The 14,218-nt window shown below is 44.6% G+C and overlaps 1 protein-coding gene across 1 annotated transcript in view; it reads left to right on the forward strand.

The window, feature by feature from the left end:
* Positions 1 to 14,218, forward strand: part of KIAA1109 (KIAA1109 ortholog) — a 590,259-nt gene that overhangs the window by 75,892 nt on the left and 500,149 nt on the right. The window contains 2 exon segments of the mRNA XM_029584454.1: positions 8,882 to 8,961; positions 10,934 to 11,084. Coding sequence (XP_029440314.1) covers positions 8,882 to 8,961; positions 10,934 to 11,084 — 231 coding nt within the window.

A 14,218-nucleotide genomic window follows, 5' to 3' on the forward strand; every position in this document is an offset into this window, starting at 1 on the left:
AGGCATTATGATATTCTCTGTTTTATTCTCCATTCCTTTCCTAATAATCCCCAGCTTCTGTTTGTGTATGAATATATGAACACAAGATGAGGATGCACCATGGAGTGATACAGAGGTATTATGATATTCTCTGTTTATTCTCCATTCTTTCCTAATAATCCCCAGCATTCTGTTTGTGTATGATATATGAACACAAGATGAGGGCCACCATGGAGTGATACAGAGACATTATGATATTCTCTGATTTTATTTCCAGTCCTTCCTAATAATCCCCAGCATTCTGTTTGTGTATGATATATGAAACACAAGATGAGGATGCACCATGGAGTGATACAGAGGCATTATGATATTCTCTGTTTTATATTCTCCATTCCTTTCCTAATAATCCCCAGCATTCTGTTTGTGTATGATATATGAACACAAGATGAGGATGCACCATGGAGTGATACAGAGGCATTATGATATTCTCTGTTTTATTCTCCATTCCTTTCCTAATAATCCCCAGCATTCTGTTTGTGTATGATATATTGAACACAAGATGAGGATGCACCATGGAGTGATACAGAGGCATTATGATATTCTCTGTTTTATTCTCCATTCCTTTCCTAATAATCCCCAGCATTCTGTTTGTGTATGATATATGAACACAAGATAGGATGGCACCATGGAGTGATACAGAGGCATTATGATATTCTCTGTTTTATTCTCCATTCCTTTCCTAATAATCCCCAGCATTCTGTTTGTGTATGATATATGAACACAAGATGAGGATGCACCATGGAGTGATACAGAGGCATTATGATATTCTCTGTTTTATTCTCCATTCCTTTCCTAATATTTATTTATTTATTTATTTATTTATTTAAAGTCTCTTTTATACCGATGACCGTTCACACATCGCATCGGTTTACAATTAAACAGTAACAGATGGGCGGAAACCCTTACATATAACATTGTAAAACAGCGTAACTTTTGGGCGGGGCCCTTACATGTAACTGATAAAAAGGAGGCTAAAACTTGGAAGGGTATAGAGCTGACTATACTGGGCAGAGTCCATGTAGTCAATAAATAGATACAGCATAATCACTATATACATATAAGAACAAAACTATAAACAATAGATAATGACATAAATAGCCGATTCAAAAGTACCAAATCGAAGGGCATAATACAGATTCCACAGGGTCGAATTCCTTAGTTATAGTAGGATTATTAGTTAAAAAGAGTTTTAGTAGAACAGGGGGGTTTAAGTAATGGCTGGTGAAATCTGGTAAGCTTGCTGGAAGAGCCATGTTTTCAGTTTTTTTTTGAAGGTAGGAGTGTATGTTTCCAGGCGTATATCAGAGGGCAGGGAGTTCCAAATAGATGGGCCGGCGAGAGAGAAAGCTCTGCTTATGGTGGAGGATAATTTAAAAGATTTGATAGGTTGGGCGCGTAGGGTTCCTTGGAGGGCTATACGTGTTGGTCTATTCAAAGTACGGGGGAGGAGTGGGGGGTTAATCCAGTTAAGGTTAGAGTTCAGCAGACTTTGTGGATGATAGAAAGGCTTTTATAGCGAATCGGAAATGTATAGGGAGCCAGTGAAGTCGATAAGTGTGGGGGGGTGATGTGATCTCTTTTTTTTGAATTAGTTAGAATCCTAGCGGCAGCATTTTTGTAATAGTTGTAAGGGTTTAGTATGAGTAACGGGAATGCCTAGCAAAAGTGCATTACAATAGTCTACCTTAGATAAAATGATAGACTGGAGTACAGTGCGGAAATCAGAAAAGTGTAGCATAGGTCTAAGTTTTTTTTTATGGTTTGGAGCTTAAAATAGCATTCCTTGATGATGGATTTAATAAAGGGTTTGAAAGTAAGATGGTTATCAATAAGAACCCCAAGGTTGCGAACGTGTGATGGGAAAGATGTGGAAGAGTATGCAGGTGGGATGTCTGGGAGCGGGGGGCCCATTTGATATGATTAAGAGTTCAGTCTTACTGGGATTTAGAGCATTCTGTTTGTGCATTCTGTTTGTGTATGTATATATGAACACAAGATGAGGATGCACCATGGAGTGATACAGAGGGATTATGATATTCTCTGTTTTATTCTCCAGTCCTTTCCTAATAATCCCCAGCATTCTGCCTGTGTATGATATATGAACACAAGATGAGGATGCACCATGGAGCAATACAGAGACATTATGATATTCTCTGCTTTATTCTTCATTCCTTTCCTAATAATCCCCAGCATTCTGTTTGTGTATGATATATGAACACAAGATGAGGATGCACCATGGAGTGATACAGAGGCATTATGATATTCTCTGTTTTATTCTCCATTCCTTTCCTAATAATCCCCAGCATTCTGTTTGTGTATGATATATGAACACAAGATGAGGTCACACCATGGAGTGATACAGAGGCATATGATATTCTCTGTTTTATTCTCCATTCCTTCCTAATAATCCCCAGCATTCTGTTTGTGTATGATATATGAACACAAGATGAGGATGCACCCATGGAGTGATACAGAGGCATTAGGATATTCTCTGTTTTATTCTCCATTCCTTTCCTAATAATCCCCCAGCATTCTGTGTGTGTATGATATATGAACACAAGATGAGGATGCACCATGGAGTGATACAGAGGCATTATGATATTCTCTGTTTTATTCTCCATTCCTTTCCTAATAATCCCCAGCATTCTGTTTGTGTATGATATATGAACACAAGATGAGGTCGCACCATGGAGTGATACAGAGGCATTATGATATTCTCTGTTTTATTCTCCATTCCTTTCCTAATAATCCCCCAGCATTCTGTTTGTGTATGATATATGAACACAAGATGAGGATGCACCATGGAGTGATACAGAGGCATTATGATATTCTCTGTTTTATTCTCCATTCCTTTCCTAATAATCCCCAGCATTCTGTTTGTGTATGATATGTGAACAGAAGATGAGGATGCACCATGGAGTGATACAGAGACATTATGATATTCTCTGTTTTATTCTCCATTCCTTCCCTAATAATCCCCAGCATTCTGTTTGTGTATGATATATGAACACAAGATGAGGTCGCACCATGGAGTGATACAGAGGCATTATGATATTCTCTGTTTTATTCTCCAATCCTTTCCTAATAATCCCCAGCATTCTGTTTGTGTATGATATATGAACACAAGATTAGGATGCACCATGGAGTGATACAGAGGCATTATGATATTCTCTGCTTTATTCTTCATTCCTTTCCTAATAATCCCCAGCATTCTGTTTGTGTATGATATATGAACACAAGATGAGGATGCACCATGGAGTGATACAGAGGCATTATGATATTCTCTGTTTTATTCTCCAGTCCTTTCCTAATAATCCCCAGCATTCTGTTTGTGTATGATATATGAACACAGGATGAGGATGCACCATGGAGTGATACAGAGGCATTATGATATTCTCTGTTTTATTCTCCATTCCTTTCCTAATAATCCCCAGCATTCTGTTTGTGTATGATATATGAACACAAGATGAGGATGCACCATGGAGTGATACAGAGACATTATGATATTCTCTGTTTTATTCTCCATTCCTTTCCTAATAATCCCCAGCATTCTGTTTGTGTATGATATATGAACACAAGATGAGGTCACACCATGGAGTGATACAGAGGCATTATGATATTCTCTATTTTATTCTCCATTCCTTCCCTAATAATCCCCAGCATTCTGTTTGTGTATGTTATATGAACACAAGATGAGGATGCACCATGGAGTGATACAGAGGCATTAGGATATTCTCTGTTTTATTCTCCATTCCTTTCCTAATAATCCCCAGCATTCTGTGTGTGTATGATATACGAACACAAGATGAGGATGCACCATGGAATGATACAGAGGCATTATGATATTCTCTGTTTTATTCTCCATTCCTTTCCTAATAATCCCCAGCATTCTGTTTGTGTATGATATATGAACACAAGATGAGGATGCACCATGGAGTGATACAGAGGCATTATGTTATTCTCTTTTTTATTCTCCATTCCTTTCCTAATAATCCCCAGCATTCTGTTTGTGTATGATATATGAACACAAGATGAGGATGCACCATGGAGTGATACAGAGGCATTATGATATTCTCTGTTTTATTCTCTATTCCTTTCCTAATAATCCCCAGCATTCTGTTTGTGTATGATATATGAACACAAAATGAGGAGGCACCATGGAGTGATACAGAGGCATTATGATATTCTCTGTTTTGTTCTCCATTCCTTTCCTAATAATCCCCAGCATTCTGTTTGTGTATGATATATGAACACAAGATGAGGTTGCACCATGGAGTGATACAGAGGCATTATGATAATCTCTGTTTTATTCTCCAGTCCTCTCCTAATAGTTCCTTGCATTCTATTTGCTTTTGGCTCCTGCCTACTACTGAGCAATGATTTCAACATACCCATGGTGATGCCTAGATTCTTTTCTTGGGTGTTAACTCCTACAGTGGAATCTTGCATTAAGAAGTTGCCATACTGGTTCAGACCAAAGGACCATCAAGCCCAGCATCTTGTTTTCAGCTGTGGCCAATCCAGGTTACAAGTACCTGGCAAGTACCCAAACACTAAGTGGATGTCATGCTACCAATGCCAGTAATAGCAGTGGCTATTCCCTAACTTAACTTGTTTAATAGCAGTTAATGGACTTCTCCAAGAACTTATCCAAACCTTTTTTGAACCCAGCTACACTAACTGCACTAACCACATCCTCTGGCAACAAATTCCAGAGCTTTATTGTGCGTTGAGTGAAAAATAATTTTCTCCGATTAGTTTTGAATGTGCCCCATGCTAACTTCATGGAATGCCCCCTAGTCCTTCTATTATCTGAAAGAGTAAACAACCGATTTACATCTACCTGTTCTAACCCTCTCATGATTCTATAAACCTCTATTATATCCTCCCCTCAGCTGTCTGCTCTCCAAGCTGAACAGCCCTAACCTCTTTAACCTTTCCCCATAGGGGAGTCACTGTTCCCTCCAAATTGTGTAGCTATAATTTGGATTGCTCTTCCCTATATGCACCATTTTGCACTTGTCCACATTAAATATTTTTTGCCATTTGGATGCCCAGTCTCCCAATATTGCAATTTCTCACAATCCTCTTGTGATTTAACAGCTTTGAATAATTTCATATCAGCAAATTTCATTACCTTACTTGTCGTTCTCATATCTACATCTTTTATGAATATGTTAAAAAGTAGCAGTCCTACTAAGGAGCAATTACTGGGCTATTCCTATATACCTTCTTAAACAGTGGGTATGAAGGTGATACGTGATTACATGTATCCTCTCTTTCTCCAGGGAGAAGGCGCTCATTATTGATAACCATCTCGTTGACTTAAACTCCCCCAGCCAATCTCTTTGAGGGGCTAGCGTAGCTGCCCAATGGTAGATCTGAAGATTGGGGAGTGCCAAAGAACACTGAGCTGTATCTGATCCCAAATAAAACTAGATGTGAGCCTGTTGGAAGCTCATTCATTTTAAGTATATTGATTCTACCTGATCAGGTAGCAGGAAGATCTTGTCTTCCTCTCTTCTGTGATCTTCTAGTTTAAGTACACTTAACCTTTTTCTCCTGTACCTTTTTAGCCGCTACTTTCTTTTACTTTCCTATCAAAAAAGGTTTAGTTGCCCTTATAGGGATAAGCCAGTCACCCTAAAAAGGTGTGTTCCCTGTACGTACCCGGATCAGTCCAGACTGTGGGTTGAGCCTCCTTTCCAGCAGGTGGAGACAGACTAAAACTGAAAGAACGTCCTATATCAGGACAGAGCCTACCCTCTAACCCTTCAGTATTCGTCTGTCTGCAGCAGGTGCAGCAGCTCACCCTTCGTTCTCTGCTTAGGCTAGTCAGCCTTTTCCTTCTTCTTTTCCTTACGGATCAAGCAAGTACTTATTCCTTAGGGATTTTGTGGTTTTTTTCTTCCTGTTAAAATAAAATTGGAAAGTTAGAAAGTCTGCAGAATTTTTTTTCAGGAGACAGCTCCATCTCCTGGCTCTTGCCAGACTCAGGGGGGCTTTGCCCCTTGTGCAGTGCATAGCCTGTGTCCGTTACCGCTTCCAGGTGTGGGGACAGAGTCTGTCCAGCTCTCGTCTCCCCCCCTCTGGCTGCCGAAGGGTCTTAATTTACGCTGCTGTGCTCAGTTTAAAAAAAAAAAAAAAAGTTTCCAGAGACACAAACAGGTTAAGTTTAAAAGTATTTCCAGTACTTTTATTACTTACCTACAGCAACAGACCAATATTATTTCACTTTGTTCCTCACCTGGGCTTGAACCGGCAGCCAGACAGGCAGGAGTCAGCAGCATCCCCCCTGCTTCACTCCGGGCCTCCAGGCTGTCAATCAAACTTTTTTCTCTGCAGCTTTTTTCTCTTCAGTGCGGCTCTGTCTTTGCCGCGGCAGGCAGCCTGCTTCTTCTCTGCAGCCCCCTTCGAATTTTTTGCGAAGGGGCTTCTTCTCTGCCTCCCTGCCGGGTGGGGAAGGTCCCCCCTCGGCAGGGCAGGCAAATTTAGCCCCGGGATCGACTCCCCAAAGCTTGGCCAAGGCCGTTCCCGGGTCGGGAAAACTTGGGAACGGCGGCCATTTTGGATTTTTTATCGGCTCCGTTTTCGGAGCTCTCTGGGGCTGGGGGGCCGATTTTTTTTTTTTTTTGTAGCTACCTCCCGATTTAAGCCCTGCGGCCCCCCAAGATGGATTCTTTGTCACCCACTCGCCTCCCTCCTGTACCTTTTTAGCAGCTACTTTCTTTTACTTTCCTATCAAAAAAGGTTAGTTGCCCTTATAGGGATAAGCCAGTCACCCTAAAAAGGTGTGTTCAATTGAACCAAAGTCTGCTGCCCCAAGCAACATGATGGAAATCCAGCCATGTGATGGCCCCTGCAGTTTTAATGCTGTGGAAACTACACAGAGGAAAAGAAGCTGTATGTAATGGGGGAGAAAGATTAATGGGCATGGACTGGGAGAGGGACCTTGGTGCGGTAATGTCTGGCAATCTGAAGGCGGCGAGGCAATGTGACAAGGCGATAGCTAAAGCCAGAGGAATGCTGGGCTGCCTAGAGAGAGGAATAACCAGTAAGAAAAAGGAGGTGGTGATCCCCTTGTACAGGTGCTTGGTGAGGCCTTACCTGGAGTACTGTGTTCAGTTCTGGATTCCATTCTCAAAAAGAGAGAGTCATGATGGAGGCGGTCCAGAGAAGAGCAACCAAAATGGTGTGGGATCTGTATCGGAAGGCTTATGAGGAGAGGCTGAAGGATATGAATATGTACACCCTGGAAGAGAGGAGGTGCAGGGGAGATAGGATACAGACCTTCAGATATCTGAAAGGTTTTAATGATACATGAAATTCGAACCTTTTCCATTGAAAAGCAAACAGTAGAATTAAGGGTCCTGAAATGGAACTCTAGGAGGGACGACTCAGAACCAACATCAGGAAATATTTCTTCACGGAGAGGGTGGTGGATGCCTGGAATGCCCTTCCAGAGGAGGTGGTGAAGACCAAAACAGTCAAAGAATTAAAGGGGCACGGGATAAACACTGTGGATCCCTAAATGCTAGAGATTGGAGTGCAGAATTCCACTCCCACGCAGAATTTACACTTTTTGCGCAGAGTTCCTGTGAGAGGCACTGTGAGCTACAAACGGCACTCGTTTCGCTTGCGGTGAAGATCAGGCCAAGGATCAGCTGACCAGAAGTGGAATCCATCCCGCTCGTGGCAAAGATTAGCAGACCCAGTGTGAGAGGCAAGAAAGTTTGTGAGCATGTGTATGTGTGAGAGAGAGAGGAAGTGTGCTTGTGAGGGTGCCTGTGTGTAGGTGTGTGAGCATTAGAGAAAGATGGAGTGTGTATGTGACTGAGAGATTGGGATCCTGTATGTGTGAGTGAGGGGTTGTGTGTGCAAGAGGGAAGTGTGTGTGTGTGTGGGGCGGCAAATGGTGAGAGGGAGTCTCTGTACAGGTGGGTCTGTGTGTGTGTGTGTGTGTGTGAGAGAGAGAGCCTGTATGAGGATGTGTGTGAGAGAGGTAGAAAAGGAGCCTGTTTGAGGGTGTGTGTGACAAGTGGCAAGAGACAGAGGGCACCTCTGTGCAGGTATATGAGAGAGAGAGAGGTTGCCTGAGTTAGGTTGTGTATGTGTGTATGAAAGAGAAGGAGCCTGTATGATGGGGTATTTGTGTGTGCGAGAGAGAGAGGGAGCTTGTGGGAGGGGGAGTGTGGGTATATGGGTACACACTCAGTCACCTTATTTTATGTGCCAATATGTAAACCGTTGCGATGGTATTTAACGTAGTGACGGTATAGAAAAGATTTTAAATAAAATAAATAAATAAAAATATGAAAAGGACAGAGGGAGCCTGTGTGAGTGGGACAGAGAACCTGTGTGAGCGGGTGAGTGTGTGTGTGTGTGTGTGTGTGTGTGCACGAGAGGGAGCCTGTGTGAAGATATGTGGGGGAGAGGTACAGAGGGGAGCCTTATGAGGGTGTGTGTGTGTGTGCGTTTGTGCGCGCCAGAGAGAGAAGGAACCTGTATGAGTGCTATGTGTTTATGAGAGGGTCAGAGGGAGCTGGTGTGAGGGGCTGTATGAGAGAGAAGTCAAACTGTGGGAATGGAGGGTTGGGAGATGGAAATAGAGTGAAAGGAGTTGAGCCTGGAGGGGGAGGGGAGAAATAGTGGAGAGCAGAGGAATTGGGGCCAAAGAGGGTAGAGTGAACTACACATTAATTGCAATGCTTTTTATAGCTGCCCAGATCCACAGTGAATTGGTTTCTTTTATCTGGATTATGCAGAAAGCAAAAGTAATTGCATAAGACTTTGATTTTGCAGAGGCACGTGTTCATATCTTCCTTCTTTTCTTGCATGACAGGCCACCAAGGTTAATGGGAGAAGGCTTTGTTGTAATGCAGTCTAATGATGTCGACATTTACTATTACATGGATGAACCAGGTAACATAATATATCCAGTTTTCTTCTATAAAACAGAAGTAGTATGATGTTTCTCTCATCTGACCTTTATGTGAAATCTCTTCTTGCGATTCAGAGAAGTTGGAGGAGTTTCATTAAGACTTCCTCCAGTCTCCTTTCTAAGCGTGCCGTTCAGACGTTGTTCCCAATCAAGAACGTATGAAAATGCCCTACTGAGTCAGATCAAGGGTCCATCAAGCCCAGCATCCTGTTTCTAACAATGGCCAAGCCAGGCCATAAGAACCTGGCAATTACCCAAACACTAAGAAGATCCCATGTTACTGTTGCTAGTAATAGCAGTGACTTCTCCTCCAAGAACTTATCCAAACCTTTTGTAAACCCAGCTACACTAACTGCACTGACCACATCCTCTGGCAACAAATTCCAGAGTTTAATTGTGCGTTGAGTGAAAAATAGCTCCTGTTGGGGTAAGGGAAAGTGGGCTTCCGAGCAGGTTGAGCGAGCAGGTTGAGATGGGTTAGGCTTGGTCGACACGGCTTGGTAGGCTGTGGCAGTGCCATCTTGTGGGCTGTTCCCAGTTGGTCCTTATCACTGACACTTGTCAGGGGATTGGTCCTTTCAATGACGTGACTGTGAAAAGGACCAATCGGCAGTAAGTGAAGGAGTGAATAAATTAATATTAAGTGCTCGACACTGTCTGGCCAGATCTTGGGGATGCTGCTTTCTGTGCTTCCTTCTACTGTATCATAAAGATACTAATAGGAGTAACCACAGAAAGCAGGATTTTTTTCATGAGCTCTTGACTGCAGCATGCTTTTAAGGCCTGCTCCCGGGCAGGCATTACATTTGCTGCATTAAAAAGGGTGCCTTGGCTGCACAGCAAGTTTTGGCATTGCAGAATTTTAGCTAATAGCCTCTTCTACGTGGAATTTGCATGTGACAAGCACTATTAGAGATGCGTGTTTTGGACGCGCTAATCCCTGTATTGCATCGGGCTTAAGTCTAGCATGCCCAACCGAGTGTTAACCGGCGTACTGACTTGAGCGCCTAATATTGCATTGGCCTCTTAAGTTTGTACCTAAGGCTGTAGGGAGAAGAGTTAGGCGTTCAATCCCACCTTCCTTTATGTATATACCTCCTATTTCACCAGCAATCTTTCCTGTCTGTCTTTTTAGAGAATTAACCAAACTATTTGTCTGAATAATGCTTTATTTCTAAGTTACACAGGGCTAAGTTTAATGCTGCAGCAGGAAATACACTAGCAGTTAGGGAAACAGAAAATAAACAAACAATAGTTACCAAAACTTTGGTTTCTGGTGCTTGTCAGATTACAATAAATGCTAATGCCACCCCCTTCTAGCAGGGCTTGCATGTGTAATGTTAAGAGCCTTAACTAGCTGATCCACTGAATAGGGCATGGAGCCTATAGTTTCTCACCATACGGGACTCTCTCTGGGTCTTTGGACCGCCGGTCTCTCCCTTCCTAGGTCTTCAGTGCAGAGGTAGAGAGGATAGCTTCCATCACCCAAACAGGACTGTTCAGCTCTTCAGGCTCTGCAAGTTGCTTCAGCTCAGGATGCAGGGCGGCAAGGCAGAGGGGATACAGCATTCGGGTTGTCTTCCTCTTTGGATGGACAATGATCGAACCACAGTCATGACAATGACCCTGAGTGCTTGCACCCTGCTGCTTTTAAGAGCTTAATTATGCATAATTCAGCAACTTCATGCATAGAATGGTAAATGCATAATTTAAGGCTTTAATTAGCTGATGTTCCTGCTCTTTTACCAGTTCTTTTGTATCTTCTCCAAGTTTCATCAAGCGGTCAGTTCTGATGACTGCCACTTGTCCGTTTCTCACAAGTCCTGCTATCACATTGGCCCTAGAGCCATAAAAAGAGGCTCCTAGTGCTCTGGCTGACATTACCGGTTGGTTAATGGATTGTGTTTCTCTCTTTAAGCAGTTGCTTTCATAGACCTTGTTTGCTCTCCACAGGGGTTGTACCCGAAGAATCTGAGGAAAACATTGAAGGAGAAACAAGCCATGAAGATACCAAGTTGCAGGACTTACCGCCGTGCTGGGGATTAGATATCGTTTGTGGGAAAGGCACTGACTTTAACTATGGCCCCTGGGCTGACAGGCAGAGGTACAGCAGCAAATTACTTGTTTGATAGTTCTTCAACTCTGCAGATAACGATGCACGATGCCCGCTTATGAACTCATACGAAAACATTTTAATTTGCTTGAAAGTACTTGGCGTCTAGTACCTAGGTAGTTTCTTTTTTGTTTTTTAAAAGAAAACAAGTGTTTTTGTATATGGTGGGTCTCACATGAAGCTTGTACATCAGAGTTTTGCACCAAATGTCAGGCACATTTCCTGTGGACTTTAGACATTTTCTTGAGACGGGTTTGGCTGTGTTAGGAGAAGCTGATGATGGCTCTAGTTATGTGGCTTTGAGACTGAACTTTTTTAGATGCTTAGCCTAGGAACGTACTAAATGACAGCAGATAGAGATCAAACTGGGCCATCCAGTCTACCCAGTGCCCTTCAGGGTTGTGACTGCCATTTCCCTGTAAGTACCCGGATCAGTCCAGACAGTGGGTTGAGCCTCCTGTCCAGCAGATGGAGACAGAGAACACCTGAAAGGGTATCCTGTATCAGGACAGAGCCTAACCTGCATCCCTTCAGTATTTCTCTGTCTCCAGCAGTTGTGGCAGCTGAACCTGTGGTTCCCTTTCTTCCACAATTTCTCTTTCCCTGTGGGGTTTTCTCCTCATACTTTTGCAAGATCAAGCAAGTATCTCCTATCCTTTTATAAATTAAAAAAAACCAAAAACAAATTGATTGCACAAAGTTTTCTCTGTTTGCATTCAAAACTTCTGTTCTGGTGGAGACAGCTCTGTCTCCTCGCTCTTATAGGGGCCTATTGGGGCTTGCCGCTTGATTATTCAGCCTAGGCTCCCCTTCCCGGTGACCTGAGACATTTAATACCTCGGGTCTCCTAGCAGGGAAGCTTAAATCCCCTGCAATTGTTTAAAACAAACAAAAAAAAAAAGACAAGCCTAATTTCTCCCTGCTCTGTTTCAGAGGAGGTAGTGTGCAGGATTCATTCGCCTGCTATCGCTTACCATTGCAGCCCAGCTCAGCTGATCATCTCCTCTGTGGCTGCTTCCTCCTTTGATCATGCCGCGGTCTTCTTCCTGCTTAGCCTGCAGGGAGCCTGCCTTGCGGCTCTCCCGCAATGGGCGATGCTCCGGGTGCCTGCCGGGCAAGGAGGGTCCCTCCATGGCGGCGACAAGACTGACGGCCCGGGGTCGGGCTTCTCAACGCGTGGCTAGGCCGTTCCCTTCACGATAAACCGCGGGAACGGCGGACATTTTGGGGGCAGCTTTAACTTCAGATTGGGGGCTGGAGGAAGGTGGAGAGCCCGATTTAACTATTGCCCCTCCAGATTTAAGTCCCTTTCACTCCCTGGAGGAGATCCCTGACCTTGCCTCCTTACCCCCCCTCACCCCCCCTCCCCCCTTACCAGGAAATCTAGGCATTGTTTTTCAACGGAATTTGTGCTTTTAATGCACAAATCCTATCTGGCTAGCCTGCAGGAAGAGGATGCCCCCCCCCCCCCCCCCCCCCGCAAAAGTCCCTCTGGTGCCTGCTCCGCAGCCTCCTGCTGCTCCAGATGGGCTTCCCCGGCCACTGTTCCTGATCCCAGGTCTTCCGTTTGAGGGTCACGATCTGCGTGTTCTCCGCTTGTTCCAAAGGGAAGAGCTGGATCCGCTCATTCCCTTTATCTTGGATGAGCCGCCGTCCCTTCCGGGATGGTAACCCACAACACTCGACCATAAAGTCCTCTCCCTAATGAAATATGGCCTGCCCATTCCTCTGTTCCCAACTTAGGCGGACGTCTGTCCCTGTTTCTCGAGGAATGTGTCAAAATTACAACGGTTCAGTGGGTCCTGGAGGTGATAGAGAAAGGTTACTCATTAGAATGTGCTCGGGACCTGCCGGATCTTTACATAATCTCTCCCTGTGGAACCGGAAGCGGCCAGCGGTCTGCCAGACTCTTGGCAGGCTACAAGAGCTCGGCGCCATAGTCCCAATCCCGGTGGAGAAACAAGGGTCCGGCCCATATTCCATCTACTTCGTCGTTCCTTCCGTCCAATCTTGGATCTCAAGAGAGTCAGCCGGGCCCTCAAGGTTTCCCATTTTCGAATGGAGACCCTGAGGGCGGTGATAGCGGCGGTTCGCTCAGGTGAATATCTGGCCTCGCTCAACTTAACGGAGGCTTACCTATACATCCCGATAAGCCACGACCATCAGAAGTATCTCAGGTTCAACATTCTGGGACAACATTTCCAGTTCCGGGCGCTTCCGTTTGGCCTCGCCACCGCGCCACACACTTTTACCAAGGTCATGGTGGTGGTGGCAGCTGCTCTCTGCTGGGAAGGAGTCCTAGTCAATCCTTACTTGGACGATTGGCTCATTCGAGCCAAGTCGGAGACTCTCTGCAAGTTGGCGGTCGACAGGGTCTTGGCTTTCCTAACCTCCCTCGGGTGGATAGTCAACTTTTCCAAGAGCAATCTCCAGCCCTCCCAGGTCCTGGAATTCGTGGGAGCACGCTTCAACACCCGGGTCGGCATGGTGTTCCTGCCAGACGCTCAAACTTATGGATCAAGTGCGCAATTTTCTCTCTCGCTACCCACGGCCTGGGATTACCTTTAGGTCCTGGGATCCATGGCTTCCAATGTCGATCTGTTTCCTTGGGCGTTTGCGCATATGCGTCCATTACAGAAAGCTTTGCTGTCCCGCTGGAAGCCAGTGTCTGAATAGTTTTGGACGCCCCTCCTGCTCTCTGACTCTAACATCGCCGACATGCAATGGTGGCTCTCACTCACTCACCTCCTGAAGGGGATGCCCCTACAGACTCCTCAGTGAATCATTGTTACGACAGATGCCAGCCTCTGAGGCTGGGGAGCAGTGTGTCAAACTGTCTACGCAGGGATACTGTGTAATATTAAGAGCCTTAACTAGCTGATCCACTGAATAGGGCATGGAGCCTATAGTTTTTCACCATACGGGAGTCTCTCTGGGTCTTTGGACTGCCGGTCTCTCCCTTCCTAGGTCTTCAGTGCAGAGGTAGAGAGGATAGCTTCCATCACCCAAACAGGACTGTTCAGCTCTTCAGGCTCTGCAAGTTGCTTCAGCTCAGGATGCAGGGAGGCAAGGCAGGGGGGAATACAGCATTCGGGTTGTCTTCCTCCTTATTTATTTATTTTATT

This window comes from Rhinatrema bivittatum, chromosome 1 (assembly GCF_901001135.1).
Source record: "Rhinatrema bivittatum chromosome 1, aRhiBiv1.1, whole genome shotgun sequence".
NCBI lineage: Eukaryota > Metazoa > Chordata > Amphibia > Gymnophiona > Rhinatrematidae > Rhinatrema > Rhinatrema bivittatum.